The following is a 19,475-nucleotide window of genomic DNA, read 5'->3' as shown; positions in this document are numbered from 1 at the left end:
CAGAGTTTTTATAGGTAAGAGGAATTCCAATAATATGCCTCTGTGTTTTCTTTCTGTTATAAAGTTTTAGTTAAAATTAGATGATTGCAGCAAGGCTCTTTCTTGTAATAATTACCGGTAGGTACAAGTGGACTAGTTTGATCTCCACCGATAATTGATCAAAGATCCCCATATCAAAGTAAGCAGTACCTACTCTGTGTATTAATTGCAGCAATCATATGGTAATGTGTTTGTTTTGTTTATTAAAACATAAGCCGAAATTCTACATAAATGCTGCTAGTCTACAAATTTCTATATATATTTCAAATGCAGTTTTATTTAAACTGACTGTTTTCCATTATCTATGCATGTCAATGTAAAAATGTTTATTCATGTTTAATTAGTTTTAGTGCTATAAATTGAAAATAAACATGTTAGTAAATGATTTTGTTTTATTTCTAATAGTGAAATAATAGTCCTTGAACACCATATTATATGGTTTGTGGTATGTCAATGAAATGTTTAATAAAAATTGAGCTGAAATGTCTCTAAATGCTAAATTCTCGGTATACCAGCCACCCCTCTAAACCGGCCGTTTTTTCCGGTCCGACAGCTGGCCGGTTTAGAGAGTTTCACTGTATATATATATTATATTTTATACAGTAAGCAAACTTACACATAAACACTATATAACAAGTTTGGTCAAACCCTGGGGGTCACAACCCCTACCCAGGGGATCAAGAAATTAAAAATTTTGGTAGAGGCCTTCCTGCTTTACATCTTAATGCATTTAGTTTTTCTTAAACATGTGCGGTTCTAGAGAAGAAGATTTTTTAATATTGGTCAATTTGGGGCAGTTTTTGCCCCATCTCTAAGATCTCAGGGGTGCAGAATACTGAAATTTACAATCTATGTCTCCCTTGTTTCAAAGATGCTTCATACTAAATTTGAAAAGAATTGGAATGATAGTTATCAAGAAGTTAAAAATGTCTATTGTTCATGCATGTAATAACAGACCGTTTTGGCCCCAAACACCAAAATCCCTCCCCCTAGGATCATCAAATTTATAATTTTGGTAAAGGACTACCTGTTCTTTCTAAATATCCATTTACTTTCAATTTAGTATCAATAGCACAAAAGATGTTATTTAAGTGTTTTACACATAAACACTATTTAACAAGTTTGGCCCCACCCTGGGATCAGAACTCCTACCCCGGGGATCATGAAATTCACAATTTTGGTAGAGGCCTTCCTGCTCTACATCACTATGCATTTAGTTTTTCTTACACGTGTGTGGTTCTTGAGATATTCAATTTTTGTGTTTCTTGACTTTTATTATTGGATATATATTTACTGTATCAAATACTGAATTCTATATATATGAACTGTTTGTACTTAGTGTATTATCATCATATATCTCATATTGTTTAACATGATTGTCTGCCAAAATGCTTGATGAATCAATAAATTGAAATTGAATAATTAGAGTTAACGCCTTACGAGTTAATTCCCGTTATGGAGACCAGCAATTCACTGTTACTTGTACATGTACAACAAACGATAACTCGTGCGGGATGCGTGATATTCGGTAACTAGTTCTACCCATCACCAGAGCATGCACACTACAGGTGCTTTCTTTTGGAATCTGAAGCTGCTGCAGACGACAATGTTACAATGGTACCTTCTACTACCCCTCCAATGGATACCGCTCAATTGCATCAACCTGTACAGCAAGGGGGAGCATCCTCTACAGGTGAAACCTTTAACCCATTCACACTGGTTATCGAAATAAAGACAACCCACCATATCACCTTTAGTTAGTGTGGGAGATGAGCTGGCCATACATGTTGATCAATCAACAAAAGAAAAAATCTGGGCCAAAGAATATATAGACTTATCAAAATTGCTCCAGTCTGACTTCGAACATACATGTTAGGTAGCCGGTCAATTCAAATCCTGGTTAATTTCCATACTTGCACAATAACCATGATAACGTCTAGATGTGAACTAATATACCCAGAAATATTTTAGCTAAATATTCTAAATAATATATCATCCCAGTGCCTTTAAATAATAATTATTCAAATAGCTAAACTCACTGCAATGCGGCTTTCATTAGTCTAGTGCGGTCTCCATCCCTGCCACACGAGTGTTAAGGACTTTAGTAGCATTTTCATGAATCAAGAGCTTATTTTACCTTTAGAAAAACTTTATTTTTTTAATTTCTATAAATTATTCGTATTGATAATAAATGAAGAGCGAATACATAACATGTAACGAATTTTATGATTATATACCAACAACAACAGGGTACGAACTGACCCGGCTACCTAACATGGCTACGTCAACAAACGAAATCATTTGAAGCTGGGAGTTTTCAGGTCGTGTGGGGCTTTAATGAATATTTGAAGGTATGTTTAGACACAAGTATAGTAGGAAAATATGTTAAGAATTTTTTGATATCAAATTTATGAGACAGTAACTCAATACAACGATATAAGGCCTCAACCGTGCGCAGCTTTTTGTGCGCCGTAAATCGAAGGTTTTTATAAGGGGTGGCTCTGTAGCTCTCTGTTATGTCAAAATATTTTTTCAGAGAGCTACAGTTCTGCAGCTCATGTTCAAAAGTCTGGTGGACTGACTGACATTTGTTTTAGTCAGTCCGATGGGACTGATTAATTTTCTAAAGCATCATTTTGGAAAGTATACTTATGAAATTCTATACACACATTTGGCATGCTTTGATCTGTAGATATCAGATGAATCTGATTCGTAAATATGAAATCCCACATTTCAGTGTTACAATATATTGTCTGAGGCATATTGAGTTAAATTTCATTTTAATAACATCAACGAAATATGTTTAATTATTTCTAGAAAACTCTGTTGGACTGGTAATTTTTTCTGCGGACTGGTTGAAATTATACCCCATCAGTCCGGCTGGACTGGTGACATAAAAAGTTTCACTTTAATGTATGCCTGTGCATCTGTCTCTGTATCTGATAAAGTTATTTTCAATCAAAAACACTTATGTCACTAGACACTTTACGTTGAACAAGGAAATTCTTGTAGTATTCCAGATACGATAACATTAAATGTACGCATTTATGATTTACGGCCTACTGTAGTTTCTAGAAATCTAAATATATATACTGTATTAGTCAGTTGATGGGTCAATCAATTATGTTTCGTCTGTTGCTGAGTCAAAAGAAAATAACTAAGTTAAGCAATGGGCATTCTCAGTATCATGAGGATTAGTATAATGAATCATACTCACGGGTACTACGATCCGAGACTGACCAAATCTTTTGATCCGCTGAAAACGAAAGTACGTATGTAAAATTTGGAGTAATGGTCCGTGTCATTCCGGAATATTCAGGGTTTTTGGTGTGGTTTTTTTGTGTGTTTTTTTTTGTTTTTGTTTTTTTTAATAATACTGACGGTGCTATTATTAGAAATAGTACAGTTGCATTTACATGAGCGGGTACAGAGATCCCCCCCCAGGGGAGTGGACTCCACCCTATGTGATATTTTCCTGGAAGTCTCACCCCAACCTAATCTTATCTAGTATTTTTTATACAGTAGAAGTGCATTAAAGAGACACTACAGCTCATTTTCCACACTTTAATAAAGTGTTTTTTAAAACATGTATTGATAAAATGATAAAATTCATATCGATACTGACAATTTTGAACAATTGGGATGCATCAATTTACCCTCAACTGCGCTTTGAAGATCGTTCGGAATTCAAAGGTTTCTTCATTCTGACTCGGACTTTTGAATGCTTATTTACATCACGTGGTTTTGAATGACAGCAAAGGTGTTGTGTAGGAAATTATTTAAATTTCCCTTCAAGGGGGTCCACACTCACCTTTCAAGTATAAGAGTATTCCCTGTTATACTTTACTGACCACCAAACACAAAAATATTTATTGTACAAATATAATCAACTAGGCCTACATATATTATGTTTTACTAATTTTTCACTATATAAACTTAGATGGTTGTCGTTGCGGGAATAATTGCCGTTTTGCTGAGCGTAATTTAGTCAATATTGAACTAACTCCTGCTTTCAAAGCTAATTCTCGGTTATTTGTTTTTTAAAACACACTTAATTTAAAAAAGTATGGTGAAACTAGACGATATCCTTTATATGTAACAATTTTTACTAAAATGATTTCTTATCGGGGATAACTTGTCAACAGCAATGATTAACTAAGTAAGGCCAGTACCCCCATCCTATCTAATTAAAATTATATGTTAGATCCGTTCGCATAATCACTTACATGCAAGTATGCGAGCGGATCTAACATCTTCTTTCAATTAGATTGGACGTTGATCTGAAATTGGATCAAATGAAAATGCACAATACAACCAGGATGTAGGAAGTAAAATTATGGCAAAGTTCCTAGCCTGCTGTAGAGGTCAAACTTATAAATAACCTCTCCCGGAAAATATTGTTCCAAGAAATTTTTTTTTTCATTGTTGTACATAAATTCAGTATTTTCATTTTGTCTGTTTCTTGAAATACATCTGAGAGATCCTCTCTTAGTAGAATTAGATTAAGTGCACACAAACTTGCAATAGAAAGTGGTAGATATAATTCCACATCAATGAATGAAAGATGTTGTAATGCTTGCAATACTGGTGTGATCGAGGATGAAATTCATTTTCTTTTTCAATGTAAAACTTATTCTAAGCTAGGAAACACCAACAAAACTTTTATAATATAACAGAAAAATATTACTCTGGATAATGGAAGATACATACTACAAATATATTATAACAGCGATATACATAAAGTTTACAAAATTACTGTGGAATTTATTAAAGACTGTATTGAATACAGAAGTCAATTACTTTCGACTACATAAAAATTATGTAAACATTATGTAATGGTGTTCAATGGGCCTTTGCCAATTATTGTAATTGTGATTGTTCCAATAAATACATGTATTATTTTGAATTATTATTTTGATATACCTGAGTGTAAAAGAACGTGTAAATTGTGTACAAATAGAGATATTAAAGACGAATGTCATTTATAATTATTTGTCCTTTATATGAAAAAATAAGGAAATTATATATTGATAAGTATTATTATGAAAACCCGTCAATGTATAAATTATTACAACTGTACTCAAATATAAATACAAGTGTTTTGTGTAATTTGGGGGGGGGGGGGGATTATATAAAGCTACTAAAAAGAAATCAGAGGCCACAACATAAAAAGATTTTTCCTTAACATTTCATGAAACATATTCTTTATGTTGCTCTATTTCGTGTTTACAAATTGTTATTATACTTCCTCATTTATAAATGTTATCATTGTAAAGTATGGAACGTCATCACTGCCTTATGTGGGTGTGTTTCATGATAAGGTGGTGTTTGTTTTTTTTTTCGTTATATGTTGTAGTTCTTTCACGATAAGGTGGTGCTTTTGTATTATATGCTATAGTTCTTTCATGATAAGGTGGTGCTCTTTTATTATGTGCGGTAGTTCTTTCATGATAAGGTGGTGCTTTTTTATTATGTGTTGTAGTTCTTTCATGATAAGGTGGTGTCTTATTTTATGCTGTGGTTCTTTCATGATAAGGTGGTGCTTTTTTATCATAGTGCTGTGGTTCTTTCACGATAAGGTGGTGCTTTTGTATTATATGCTATAGTTCTTTCACGATAAGGTGGTGCTTTTGTATTATATGCTATAGTTCTTTCATGATAAGGTGGTGCTTTTGTATTATATGCTGTGGTTCTTTCCTGATAAGGTGGTGCTTTTCATAAAAGAACCACAGCATATAATAAAAAAGTATCACCTTATCATGAAAGAACCACAGCATATAATAAAAAAGCACCACATTATCCTGAAAGAACCACAGCACATAACGAAAAAGCACAATATCATCATGAAACACATCCACATAAAGCAGTTATGGCGTTCCATAGTAATTTATGTTCTTTGTAACCTATTTTTGATAATACTGAAACAATACAATACAATAGATCCGCACCTTGTCTTGTCGGACATCGAGTTGCTTGCCCTTCGTTTTAGCCGGATGTTTACAATTACCAGTGTTTCTCCAGAACCACCTGCCGATATCAACATCTATGATCTAATACTAATAGTAATTCTGTCATACCAGTACGTAATGGTTCCCCTAGAATGGCCTACCTGTAGTACCGGATATTGACATATATGATCTCATAGTGATTCTGCCATACCTGTACGTAAACGTGCTGTGCAGTAACTGTTCAGGTACGTATTGAAATTTAACAGTAAATGTTTTTATAGAGGGGCTAACATGGTTATCTTACAGAGAGAGAGAGAGAGAGAGAGAGAGAGAGAGAGACGCTATTGATGAGATCATTACTGTAAACATAAAATAAAATGTTAGGGTACGGGGTCTTATTGTAGAGGTCGTAAACACCTGTACTTTTTTAAACACATATGATACACCTTTATTTAAATCGACGAAAAAAAGCGGATTTTGGTGGTGGATTTTATTTATATAATTTATTATTCGGACACAAATAATGCAAAACTTCGATTTATTATTCGGGAACAAAAAATACAAAACTTCAATGTTACGCCGCAGTGACTATAATATATTTTATATATGCAATAAATTAAAGGGGCACCTGAAGTGCACGAACGCATGCAGAGTAGACAGGAGAACGACACAGTCGCGCTATTTGTCCAGCCTATTGTGTAAGAAAAATACTAATTCAGTTTTCGCATGAGAGTATCTAAAATATTTTTTGATAGTTATATTGTAGAAAATTATTCACTTCTTTATTGATTTGATCTCACAAACACACTTCAATCTGACGCACTGACCAATGACATTGTAACATATTTGAAATTTTGTATACTTTTATAGCTTATGATACAACTTTCATCCTTGCTTCATGAAATAACAGGCTATTATTTATTTTAAAAATTTATTTATTCAAAAAGATTTTTCCATTTTGACCATCTTTTCATAAAGACTTATGTCGAAAAGATTTTTTTGTGTGAATAGTATAATTGTAAATATGCTAAAATATCATTAAACGTGAAAATATACATCTCTTGACCAACATAGTAATAAGATTACTAATATTTTCGTGTTCAGTCAATAGGCCAAAAATTACTGTTTGTGAATCAAATTGCACTACCCAAATATTTGAAATATTATAAGTTTTAGTTTGATATACATAGATACTTATGATAACAGATCCCAAATACTACATGTATATCTTTTTCTTATAAATAGGGTTTGCAAAATGTTCCGGATTAATCATGTTATACGTGAAATCAGTGCCAGATGAGCTGATTTCAAGTTTGTATGTTTCTGTGTTATATTCTCGTACAGAAGATAAGGCCAAGTAAAATTAATTAGTAGATTATCATTCCCGCCCGCCCCTCGAAAATCGCCCCGCCCCGATTTTTTTTATTTTTCAAAATTACGATTTCCGGATATTTTTATGTCGGGTCCGGTATCGTAAACGTACTTTGTTTCACTTTGCCTTTTAGAAACCCAAATACACATGTAATTATGATTTATAAAGCCTTTTCTCAATGAGAGAAGGCATTTTCGAGGTCAAGAATACCATGGCGAAATATAAAAAATAAATCCTCCCACCCGCCCCATTTTTTTGTGAAGTTTGAATGATAATCTACTAATTAATTTTACTTGGCCTAATAGAAAATGATATGCAATTGTTCTTTGTTTCCTTCATAGGAGATCGATAAATTTTGAAATTTCATGAAACTTTCTTAAGTACCAGTACTAAGAAATAAACCCTTCTATGTGTAAACTTCATTTTCTACAACACATTAACAGTATCGCATTTACTACACTTTAAAGAATTTTGAAAATACACGAGGGCATGAACTGCGAGGTTCTTTTACGCCAGCATGCTTCATTAATTAACGCGCTTCATGAAAAGGATACTGGCATGGAGCGCTGTATTTCATACTGTGTTTTAAAATAATCGTGCGTGTGTGTGAGAGAGATAGTTGCCAATTTCCGACATGTAAAAAAAGGATATTTTCAACAACAAAAAAGCTCGTCATAATGCGTAACGGCATTCATGACATATTTACTAGTATTATACGTATTATAAGTGTTCATATTTCAAAAATATTTACAACAGAAATGTGTGTATTGTGTATAATTTTATTGAAGAGAAACATTGTAACTGATAGTGGCACATTTTGAATTTTTCAAGACTGGTGGAAGGACATAGATAGGTTAAATACTTTCTGAAATCAACTCTTCCTCAAAATGTAGAATTTATAAACATTTGATTGACCATTTTACTTTGCAATCCTACTTAACTAAAAGAATTCCTATGCAGTATAAAAAGTTCATATGCAAGTTAAGATTATCGTCTCACTGGTTAGTTATTGAAACCGGTGGATACAAAAATGTTCCTTTAGAAAGACGATTATGTCCTTTATGTACCTTAGATGTAGAAGATGAGTTTCATTTTTTTTCTTGAAGTGTACCTATTACAGTCATTTAAGAATCAAATTTTTGAAAAAGTATTATTATATCAGACCCTCTGTCTTTAAATTAATTCAACTTTTATGGACACAGAATGTAAATGAATTATGTAACTTGGGTAAATGTATTAAGAATTCCTTTGAAATTAGAAATACCAATATATAAGCACAATTTCTATTCTTTCTTGACCTTTGTATGATTTTAGATTTATTACATTGTATACTATGTCTGTAAGCTGTATTTGCTTTTGACTATTAAACAACAACAAATTTATATTTAATGAGAGGACATTTAAGGTTTTCATTGGTTATTTCAGATCTGAATTCAGTGTGTATTTCCTTTACAATTCTAAAAGGTCTTTCAGAATTGGCATCGCTGTTGGGTTGATTTTGCGTTTTGGCATGTTTCCTCACATCATTTTAGCTCCAGATCCAATAGCATGGTAGGCAGGATCGTTTGTGTGTACATATATTTGTGTATTCGGTATTAAAAACCTAGCCTCGGCTCGACAAATGCGAGTTACACAACGGACAATAGGAGCTTCATGCTGTTCTCGATAACTTTTTTTACCCATGAAAAGTCGTTTTCCCGTTGGTAGATACGTATCATATTTTTTTATTGGCATGTCTGTTGGCCCTGATAAGGATCTCTTCCTGGTGGAAACCATTTTACATAACGACTTCCATCCCGATTTGTCAAAACAATTCACAGATACTTGTTAACACCCGCTCTGATAACTTACCTGTAACGTACATGACCATCGGCATTGTTTACGCCCGTTAACAACATTGCTCCATCATGTAGATCTTGCCCACATTTCGTTATATAGTGTCTTTGGTTTCTTATGAATAGATGGCGGTTGATAAATAATTAATGACCAACTGGTTGTTCTCCGACACATAATAAGTTTGGCAATACAACCTATCATTGGATCAAATGCTGTCTGACGTGTTTCATACCGATTGTTAGGCCGTTCATGGCACACTGATTTTGACTACAGATTACTCCGTTTACCTGGTGAAGACATAGAGTTCACGGTGGCTGTGATCGGTCGACAGAGGATGCTTACTCCTCCTAGTTACCATATTGGGGGGATACATTATCCGTTAACATCAAAAGAGATACTTGAAAAAAAAAATTCAAATTAGATTTCGAATACCCCTTCCATCTCACCCTTTTCGTCAGCAAAAAAAAAATGTAGGCCATTTTGGAATCTGCCATGACGTCACAGTGACCTAATTCGTAGGTATCTGAGTCGAAGTAGAAATAAAGTTCTTGTTTTCGTGTATGTTGCAGGATAACATCCTCGGTCTCGAAATGTTTGAAACATAAAGGTCTCGGTTAACGCCTCGGCTTTTATATTTCCAAACAACATCATCGAGACCAAGGAGGTCATCCTACAACTTACACGAAAACGCCATCATTATTTCTTAATTCCTTGTGGGAGTTAAGAGATTGATCACTGTTCGTTATCTTCACCTTTATAGGAGTTAAGAGATTGATCACTGTTCGTTATCTTCACCTTTATAGGAGTTAAGAGATTGATCATTGTTCGTTATCTTCACCTTTATAGGAGTTAAGAGATTGATCACTGTTCGTTATCTTCACCTTTATAGGAGTTAAGAGATTGATCACTGTTCGTTATCTTCACCTTTATAGGAGTTAAGAGATTGATCACTGTTCGTTATCTTCACCTTTATAGGAGTTAAGAGATTGATCACTGTTCGTTATCTTCACCTTTATAGGAGTTAAGAGATTGATCACTGTTCGTTATCTTCACCTTTATAGGAGTTAAGAGATTGATCACTGTTCGTTATCTTCACCTTTATAGGAGTTAAGAGATTGATCACTGTTCGTTATCTTCACCTTTATAGGAGTTAAGAGATTGATCACTGTTCGTTATCTTCACCTTTATAGGAGTTAAGAGATTGATCACTGTTCGTTATCTTCACCTTTCATCCTGGCATGATATAGTACATATAATTATATAATATATGAATTCACAGGAAATGTCTCTCGCGGACTTTCTCCGGGGTAACCTCCCTTCTACTGACTCCGATCCCGCTGACCAGGACCTTGGGGCTGTTAGCTTCCCTGTCAGATGGAATACGACGTGTGTTACAATACCAGAGGACGAGCACACCATTTTCACCGCTGTACGATACAACGACTGTCACAGAATAGAACAGCTTCTGAGACAAAGCATTGATGTCAACATTACACATACATGTGAGCACGTGCTTTCAATCTTATTCTTGGGGTGGGTATATATATATATATATATATATATATATATACAGTATAATTTGTCCAAACCGGCCTCTGAGTACTCCGGTGCTCTGTCAATTCCGGCCACAAAATATAGTCCCTAACATTTCTTTAACAAATCCTTTATTAATAATTCCCTGTACTCCGGATACTGCGTATTCTGTATATCGGCCGGCTTACACAGTCCCAACTGCTATCAATTAACTTTAATTATCCTGTGTAAACCGCCCCTCGATGATACACCACCCTAATTGTTGCGGTCAGTGATATTCGGTGTACACAAGGTCCCAACTGCTCGTAATTAGCTCTAATTATCGCATTTAAACCAGCCACCCCACGATGACCAACCTGTCGGTATTCGGTCGATCACACGCGGTGTACACAAAGGGTGTCTCAAGGGAAGCCACAGGTAAGTAAAAGAGTGCAACTGGCGATGAGTCGCGATCAGTTTAAAATAAAACCTGATTTTTAGGGGTGCACTTTTCAATTATGACAGCACCACGCACGAGGTAATGGCGCCCTCCCCCTAACGACAGAGACGAGAACTGACATTAAAAGACAAAGTTCAATTAATCGATGAATTCGATACATTCCTGGAATAAAACAAAATCGGCAACAATCCCGTTATGTTTTCCAAAAGCAAGGTTTCCCCTCGTGGACTTCTCGGAGCTCTAAGGCGAGTCAGACAGTGATGATATGCAGTTAGTTAGCACAACTCGCCATGTCCGGTCGATCACTCGGCATTACATTAGTTTCCGTTTCACAATTTGAGACAGTTGAAAGCGATACATTTACAATGAAAGCTTGGAAAGACAAATTTTAAACGAACACAACACAAACTTGACGAACATACATAATGTAGCACTTGATAACGGCGATGATGTAGACGAAATCGACAATATACCAACAGAAAATTGCGCGAATAATTCCCAGATTTTAAACTGTTTAATAAAAATTGACATTTTTTCAAATGAGCACGACAATAAAACACTGACATTTATATTTTTACATTTTGAATTCTTTTGTAATTGTAATATATTAAAACGTTAGCAATCATTACACACGTATGCATCATACATGCCAACTTTCCCGATTTGTGCGGGATTCTCCCGATTTGAAGCAGTTGAAAAGGCAAATCCCGATATCCCGATCGGGATTGCAAAAATACCCCGAAATCCCGATTTTCTAAAAATATCTCCCACTTTACGACAACAAACCCCCATTTCCAACCGGAATTTGAAATCACGCGTCATTTCTGAAGTGGCCAATCAGAAATCGGGACAATAGTCAGCCATTGTTGTTTACCCGTGTCGCATGGTATTGGGGTGATGTAATTTACCTGGTCTGCCTGTGTCGGGGTGCTTATCGGACAGTGTGAAGCATGTTTTGATAGTGATTAATCGGGAAGATGGATTTCAAACTGACATATCCTTTACTCAAACGGGAATGACAACGATGATAGTGTCACCACCAAACAATCGGACATTCCCGATTTTTGCCTCTCGCTGACAGCATCCAAAATATGCAATAAGGTACGTCAAATATATGTTTTTCCAACTATAATAATAAATCTATCCGTCTATAACGATGTATTATATTGTCTATATAGTGTAGTATTCAATAGACTTTGTGATGCGTAATTCGCACTTGTAAGTCTGTACTGAATTTTATATTAGCAATTAAGTAGCCTTAATTTACAAGTAAAAACGTATATTTTGATGTGTTTTTTCCTGGTAATTATTTCAGATGTCATGGGTTTTGTTCGCAAACTTCATAGCAGGGCAGATCACTCCTTTTCTGGTTGCAATGCAGATTGTTCCACCAGACGTTTACAGACAAGCAAGATGGCCTTTGTAGTCGTACCTAAATGCATATGCTTAATTATACCCCCAGCAACAAGTTGTGGGGGGGGGGGTATACTGGAATCGGGTTGTCCGTCTGTCTGTCCGTCCGTCCGTCCGTCTGTAGACGCAATGGTTTCCGGACTCTAAAGCATTATCCTTTCCACCTACCGTCACCATATCATACATATGGACTACCCATGGGATGAAGATGTTCCCTATCGATTTTGGGGTCAAAAGGTCAAAGGTCAAGCGCACTGGACATCGAAGTAGCAATATGGTTTCCGGGCTCTAAAGCGTTATCCTTTCCACCTACAGTCACCATATCATACATATGGACTACCCATGGGATGAAGATGTTCCCTATCGATTTTGGGGTCCAAAGGTCAAGTGCACTGGACATCGAAGTAGCAATATGGTTTCCGGGCTCTAAAGCATTATCCTTTCCACCTGCAATCACCATATCATACATATGGACTACCCATGGGATGAAGATGTTCCCTATCGATTTTGGGGTCAAAAGGTCAAAGGTCACGCGCACTGGACATCGAAGTAGCAATATGGTTCGGTTTGTCATGCCATTTGTTTTTTACACTCAAAAAAGAGGTAGTTTATACCTATTACCAACACCCTTTGGGAGATTGGGGTAAGCGGGGGGGGGGGGGGGTATTCTTAGTGAGCATTGCTCACAGTACCTCTTGTTTAATTTAAATTTTGATATATAGACCAGCCAATGTGTATATGGTGTAAAAGGATGCAACTTTAGTATTATTTGATAATATGCATGTGACTTGTTGTTGGAGAGGATTTTTTGCTGAATAGATGATTTTAATAAAATACTTATGTATATCTTTCAAATTGTTTTTTTAATATATATAGTTTTGTTGAAGTTAATGGTCAAACACACTTGATGTTGTGTTAATATATGATACATGTACAATGATTAGATTGATATTTTATTTGAAAAGAAAAATATTTATTTTCATGGTAAAATGTCGCGAATTTTGAGCGTTGAAAAAAGGTCGTCACGCGCAAAATCCCCCATGGGGATTTTTAAAAGTTGGCATGTATGATGCATAGATAGTGAATACAAGGGAAGCAACTCTCATTCTTGTCAACATTCTGCAACCCGGACTCTGTGCAAACCAGCCAATTTCTTTGGAACCACACATAGCCGGTTTAGACAGATTATACTGTATATATATATAGTGGGATGAATCTCCGATATAATCTTTTAGAGTACTCGAATATACTGTATATCATCGAAGCTCATATATGTGCTCGCATATGCAGCTGGAGCAAAATTCAGGAATTTGCGTTTCAACATTTGGGAAAAAACGAAAACAAATTTTTAGCTATCGGTCTTAATTATAATGTTTTAATTTGATAATTTTACAGATATAAGATCTTATGTCATACAATTTAATTTCATTTAATTGTGTTTTATCATTGCATTCCTCTTCTTACCCTTGTAAAGCGCCTTGGAGTAATTTGTTTTATATAAGGCGCTATATAAATTTTATCATAATTATAAATTAAACCCTACTTTTTATGTATTTTACAGCATCATCATGTTTGCTCAGAAAAAGTAAGCTGCAGAAAAGTGTAACGATGCAGTTAAATGGATATGTCCCATTACATATCGCTTGTTTACATTCAAATATCGAGGTTTGTGCAATGTGGATATAATTTTAAATGTACCATTGTCCGCTTCCTTTCTTCCAGTATAGAAATCGCCCAAGGAATAAATGAACGTGCAGTACTTGGCCATAAGTAAATTCCCAAAGAAATTTTCCACTATATATTTCATAAAAACCATATATTTTCAAACAATTTTTCTGAACGTATCTCTTGCAATTTTGATGAAATAAAAAGCACTGATCTTAGAAGTATTCACAGTATCATCTAATGATTTCAGAATAATTATATAATAATCTGTTGTAAAGATATGACAATTTTAACACGAAGTTTAATTTGAGAGTACTTACTCTTTATATAAGTATATCTCTCTGCAATATTTCATCGTAACATTGTTTAAAAATGTAACAGTTAATTTTGATATTTCTAAACAAAATGGTTTTTATTTCATCCACATAAAGGGAAAATTGGCTTCAAGAGAAGATTTTGAAAAAAGATAGATTTACATGAAATATATAGAGAAAATTTTCTTTGGGAACTTACTTAATATAGCCAAGTACTGTATAATCTGTGACGAAGCTGATTACATGCGATAATTTTCTCAGGCTTTCATTGTATATAATACACAAAACCTAATCAACCACATTTTTATGTAAAATTCTGAGGTCAGTATTTTTATCGAGAATTAATAAAATACATTGAAGCAGCATATATGTTTACTACTGACAAATATTATTTGCAAATATGACATTCACAGTACATGTAAGTCTAAACGTAGTTTCGTTTTTAATTTTAACGATTTAATATAAATGAATTATTTATATATATCACCTGTCTTTTGGCCTAATGATCCTTAAAATCAGCATTCTGATTGTGTTGATCGTTTCGTCGTATTCAGGTCATCAAGTTACTTCTGAAACAACAAGCTGACGTCAACATGAAAGACTCGACCAATCGAACACCACTTCATTATGCTACCTCAGCCAATCGCCCAGACGTTGTCAATATATGTATAGAAAATGGTGTGGTAAAAAATATGTACAGTCAATATCAACACGTCTCTATATATCACCCTCATAATACAACCCGCGTATTGCAGTTATTTTTACTGATTTTAAACTTCATTGTAGAAATCTAGAAAGAATCGAGATTAATTTTGTCTCTGTAATCACAATATCGCGAATGTGTATCAAAAAGATTATTTTTTGTGTTATAAGATTCTTCTTTGCTTTATACGTTATGTTTACTAAACACATACACTTACCATCAGGTTCAGATGTTAATTGCCAGACGTCAAGCGGAAAGACCGCCCTAATGCTCGCCGTGCAAGAGAAAAATGTGGAGATCGTGCGAGCGTTACTGACCGCGGGCGCTGACGTCACTCTGACTGACGTAAAAAAAGGAACAGCGCTAGAGATAAGCTTGTTGTCAGGAGGGAAAAGGGAGAAGGCGGAAATAGTTAGAGCACTGCTACAGGGCAAGCCATTTTTGTGATTAGTTTACGATTTCTCTTTTGGTGAGAGTAAGAAACCGAAATAACGACTCGAATTTCTTAAATGGAGTAGCCCGCTACTTTTCGAAATTTTAAAGATTTGCACGGAAAATAAAAAAATTATGAATGGCATATTTGCCCTTCCACTTTCTGTGATACCCCCCCCCCCTTTTTTTTCTACGGGTCTGTGTATACGATTGTAGTAAAGTGATTTATTGAAATCAGAGACGGGATAAGCAAAATTATTTTCAAAAGTTGGGAATATGCTGAATTTATGGTGTTGTGCAAGAGGTAACCGTGTCAAAATAATATAATCAGCAGCATTTATTCTCCATTCAACTGGACATTTTGTAGACCAGAGACCAGACATTTTCAGTCTTCACAAGACACAATTTAAAAAAAATAAGGGAAAGTATATACCATCCTCCCCGAATTATTTCTGTGTTTCATTTTCCCCAAAGTTATAAACTATTTCGTATTACTATCATATCAGCATAGTGTATTTTATAACATTTCTTGTAATTCCTTGTAGCCGGGAGTGACCCAAACACAGAAAACCCGTGTAAATGTACACCTCTGATAATTGCTACGTCCCTAGGGCAGCTGGATGTCATCAACCTGTTACTGGATTCTGGCGCCAACATCAACCATGTATGTCATTAAATATATACCACTTCTTACAACCATATATGCAATCTGATTTACAGTCACATGATTGGTTTGATCAGAATAGCTTGGCCCATATTGATTTGAAATATCCAACAATTCTCACTTTATACAGATAGAGCTTTTAAGAGCACATGTAAATGGCTCATTTTAAAATTCAAAGGGACTAAGTTGATTTTTTTTTTTTTAATTTTTTTTTTGGCTTTTTATACCCCACGCAACGAAGATGCAGAGGGTATAATGTTTTTGACCCGTCCGTCAGTCCCTTTCTTGTCAGCGCAACTCCTCTGAGACTGCTCAACAGAATTTCGTGAAACTTTGTAGTTGATAAGGACACACTGTGTAGACGTTCATATTCCCATGAAATTCTGATTCAATAATTTTTCTGGGAGTTATGCCCCTTTTGAACTTAGAATTTCCAGCTCGTCTGTCCTGTTCTTGTCAGCGCAACTCCTCTGAGACCACGCAAAAGAATTTTGTGAAACTTTGTAGTTCATAAGGAAATGCTGTGTAGATGTACATATTCCCAGAAAATTCTGATTCATTAATTTATCTGGGAGTTATGCCCCTTTTGAACTTAGAATTTCGAGCCCATCTGTCCTGTTCCTGCAGTGATGCATAGCATTACCATTCATTATGTGAGGCATTGTCAAGCAATGTTGGAGCATTTTTTCAGATATGGCCTTAGAATTTGAAAGGAGGTCCCTTGTTATGTGATGAAGAACCTCCACTGCGATGGCCTTGAGCGCAGTGTGTAAGTCAAAATGTGTGGCAGTCCACGTAAAGGTAGTAACGTATCTGCATGAGTTAAAAAACTCAATCTAAAACAAAAATCAATCTGAAATGAATAAATGATTGACTTGCAGACAAATCATCGTCGCAAGCCACGACTGAAATGTACGGGAGAGGAGCGTACATTTCAGTCGTGGCTTGCGACGGCACGTACAAATAAATCACATGTAAAGACTGTAAAAACGCTAATGGTGATAACTACAGCTTTCTTTTTATTCACAGGAGGATAACAGAGGTAAAACGGCCTTCCATATGTCATGTGAACACACGAGGTCTACCCAGAAAAACACAAGTCGTCTGCTGATTTCCCGAGGAGCAGACGTCAACCACAAGGATGGCTCAGGTAGTTCAACTTCTGCTTGCGACAATGAATTTTAGGGGAAATTTTGAAGAAATTTAATCATGTTTTATTATGCATCATTTTCAGGGAAATCGCCATTAGATCTCGCAGTGCAATACAATAAGATCGGCACTGTGGTATTTCTTTTGCAAATGGACTGTCTCAGGAACTCGGACTTCATGGAATGCGACAAGACGCGGGAAATGTGCAAGAAGTATCCCCAAGTGAATTTTTTCCTAGAACACGAGTTTCGTCAGCCATGGAGCTTGCTAAGACTGTGTAGATTTATGATAAGAAATTCCGTCGAACCTGACAAGTTAAAGGACATCCAGCATATCCCGAATCTTCCGAAGACTCTGTTGAAATACCTGACGTTCTCGGGTGTTGAATTCATATAGACCAGTGAATTAGTGACACGCGGGGAGGAGTGTTGCTGTAGGTCCTATCAGTATCATCTGTCAGTTTGTCATATTTCTTTATGCTTTGATAATCTGCTGTGTAGCTTTCTAGTAAAACGCTATAAATCGAGTTCAACTTTTGTTACGGTTGATCCACGTTTGCTATAGTTATGCCCCTTCGTAAAATTGGTTTGCCGCACTGTTTTGCTTTTGATTCTCTGAGAATTTAGCAAATTCTATGGTCGTTATAACGACCTAGTTTGCCAATACACCTTGTCATCGGGTCAAATGCTGTCTGACGTATTTCATACCGATTGTTAGGCCGTTCTTGGCACACTGATTTTGACTACGGTCGGATAACTCCGTTTACCTGATCAAGTTATAGGGCTCACGGCGGGTGTGACCGGTCGACAGGGAATGCTTACTCCTCCTAGACACCTGACCCCACCTTTGGTATATCCAGGGATCCGTATTTGCCCAACTCTCTATTTTGTATTGCTTATGGGTGTTATGAGATTGATCACTGTTCGTTATCTTCGCCTTTCATGTAACTTCAGGTTCCTAACGATCAACTATAATTTTCATCATACTATCGTTCTAATAACAGCATGTCACTTCTCATGATCGAGCGTGCAAATTTCACTCACTGATTGGCTGTGTGGTTTCAATAAACGTGAGTTTGGATGACCACGCTACATGTATGTCATTCTATCAATGTGATTGGTCGCTGAGAACAAAAGAAAACCTGTGTTATTGAAATCTATGAGAAGCCTCGCCCAAACATTTGCGCGCTCGATCAATTAGCGAAGTGTCATGCTGTTATCGAAACGTTAGTAGTTAGACCAATTTTTCAAGACCTATGGTCCTTGTGTATTGTATTGTTTATTACCAAGAACCATAGAGTTCATAGGTTTAACGTTTTTACATAGACTAAATAAATATAAACAAAATTATTCATAAAGTTAATATAATGGTAAATGTACACAATTCATTCAATGTATAGATAGTTGGTGTCTGTGAGATAGTAAGTATAGTTTGACACATAATGAATATAAAATATAATATAGTAAAAAAAAAAAAAAAAAAAAATGAGGATAACCTAAGCATTATGTATGCATTTTTGTTCTTATATTTGAACATTTGTATAAATATTTTCCTAATTTACATAATTCTGTGACATTTTCTGTTGATAATAACCGAACGTTTTTGTAGGTAGGAGTGTAAAATTCGTTTCCCGCAACTGGTGAGTCGATAGGGGGTTACATGGCTCAAATCATGTCTAGCACTGTTGTCGTCATTCCTTGTGCATTGTTCACTATTTCTTGTGTGTAATTATATTTCCGATAAAGCTTTTATGGTCGTTATATTTTCCGTCATTTATGAATGAAAGTATTGTAACGTTTTGTTCCCACTTAGAAATTTGAAATTATGCACTTGTTCAACAGTCTGTGATCAAACGATACGTACGTTTTAATCATATCAATAGAGTATTTATCAATTTAAAAAAAAACAATCGTGTTATTATTAATGTGAAGTATGGGCATTCTAGGTAGGGGAGCACATATTATATAT

General features: G+C 35.3%; 2 protein-coding genes across 5 annotated transcripts in view; one reads left to right on the top strand and one right to left on the bottom strand.

Annotated features, from left to right (window-relative positions):
• LOC125650197 (caspase-3-like) overlaps positions 1-3,770 on the bottom strand; it is a 24,361-nt gene extending 20,591 nt beyond the window's left edge. Inside the window, exons 1-2 of one of the 3 annotated variants that reach the window (XM_048878255.2) lie at positions 3,696-3,770; positions 3,257-3,295 (exon numbers count right to left, since the gene is read on the bottom strand). The gene's annotated coding sequence lies outside the window, so the exon portion shown is untranslated. Of the gene's footprint in view, positions 1-3,256; positions 3,523-3,695 lie in introns of those variants that run through there. The other 2 variants (XM_048878257.2, XM_056167003.1) reach the window with 2 other exon arrangements.
• A 2,233-nt stretch (positions 3,771-6,003) lies between these two features.
• Positions 6,004-18,033, top strand: LOC125650198 (ankyrin repeat and SOCS box protein 8-like). 2 transcript variants are annotated; one of them, XM_048878258.2, is made up of 8 exons: positions 6,004-6,232; positions 10,475-10,697; positions 14,142-14,245; positions 15,114-15,237; positions 15,486-15,692; positions 16,240-16,358; positions 17,388-17,508; positions 17,593-18,033. In XM_048878258.2, exons 2-8 carry the CDS (start codon positions 10,478-10,480, stop codon positions 17,901-17,903), a joined length of 1,206 nt encoding a protein of 401 aa, XP_048734215.1. In that variant the 5' UTR covers positions 6,004-6,232; positions 10,475-10,477; the 3' UTR covers positions 17,904-18,033. The 2 variants fall into 2 exon arrangements, with proteins under 2 accessions (XP_048734215.1, XP_048734216.1); XM_048878259.2 differs by lacking the exons at positions 6,004-6,232; positions 10,475-10,697 and adding exons at positions 12,012-12,268; positions 12,483-12,575.
• Positions 18,034-19,475: the final 1,442 nt, after the last annotated feature.

This window comes from Ostrea edulis, chromosome 5 (assembly GCF_947568905.1).
Source record: "Ostrea edulis chromosome 5, xbOstEdul1.1, whole genome shotgun sequence".
NCBI lineage: Eukaryota > Metazoa > Mollusca > Bivalvia > Ostreida > Ostreidae > Ostrea > Ostrea edulis.
This window is presented reverse-complemented; position numbering and strand designations above follow the sequence as displayed.

What these genes read in the sequence shown, in the direction of transcription:
- LOC125650198 (XM_048878258.2), top strand. Translation starts at nt 10,478, where the DNA reads ATGTCTCTCGCGGACTTTCTCCGGGGTAACCTCCCTTCTACTGACTCC. An exon ending in TGTCAACATTACACATACAT is followed by an intron (nt 10,698 to 14,141) that starts GTGAGCACGTGC and finishes TGTATTTTACAG; the next exon opens with CATCATCATGTTTGCTCAGA. An exon ending in GTTTACATTCAAATATCGAG is followed by an intron (nt 14,246 to 15,113) that starts GTTTGTGCAATG and finishes CGTCGTATTCAG; the next exon opens with GTCATCAAGTTACTTCTGAA.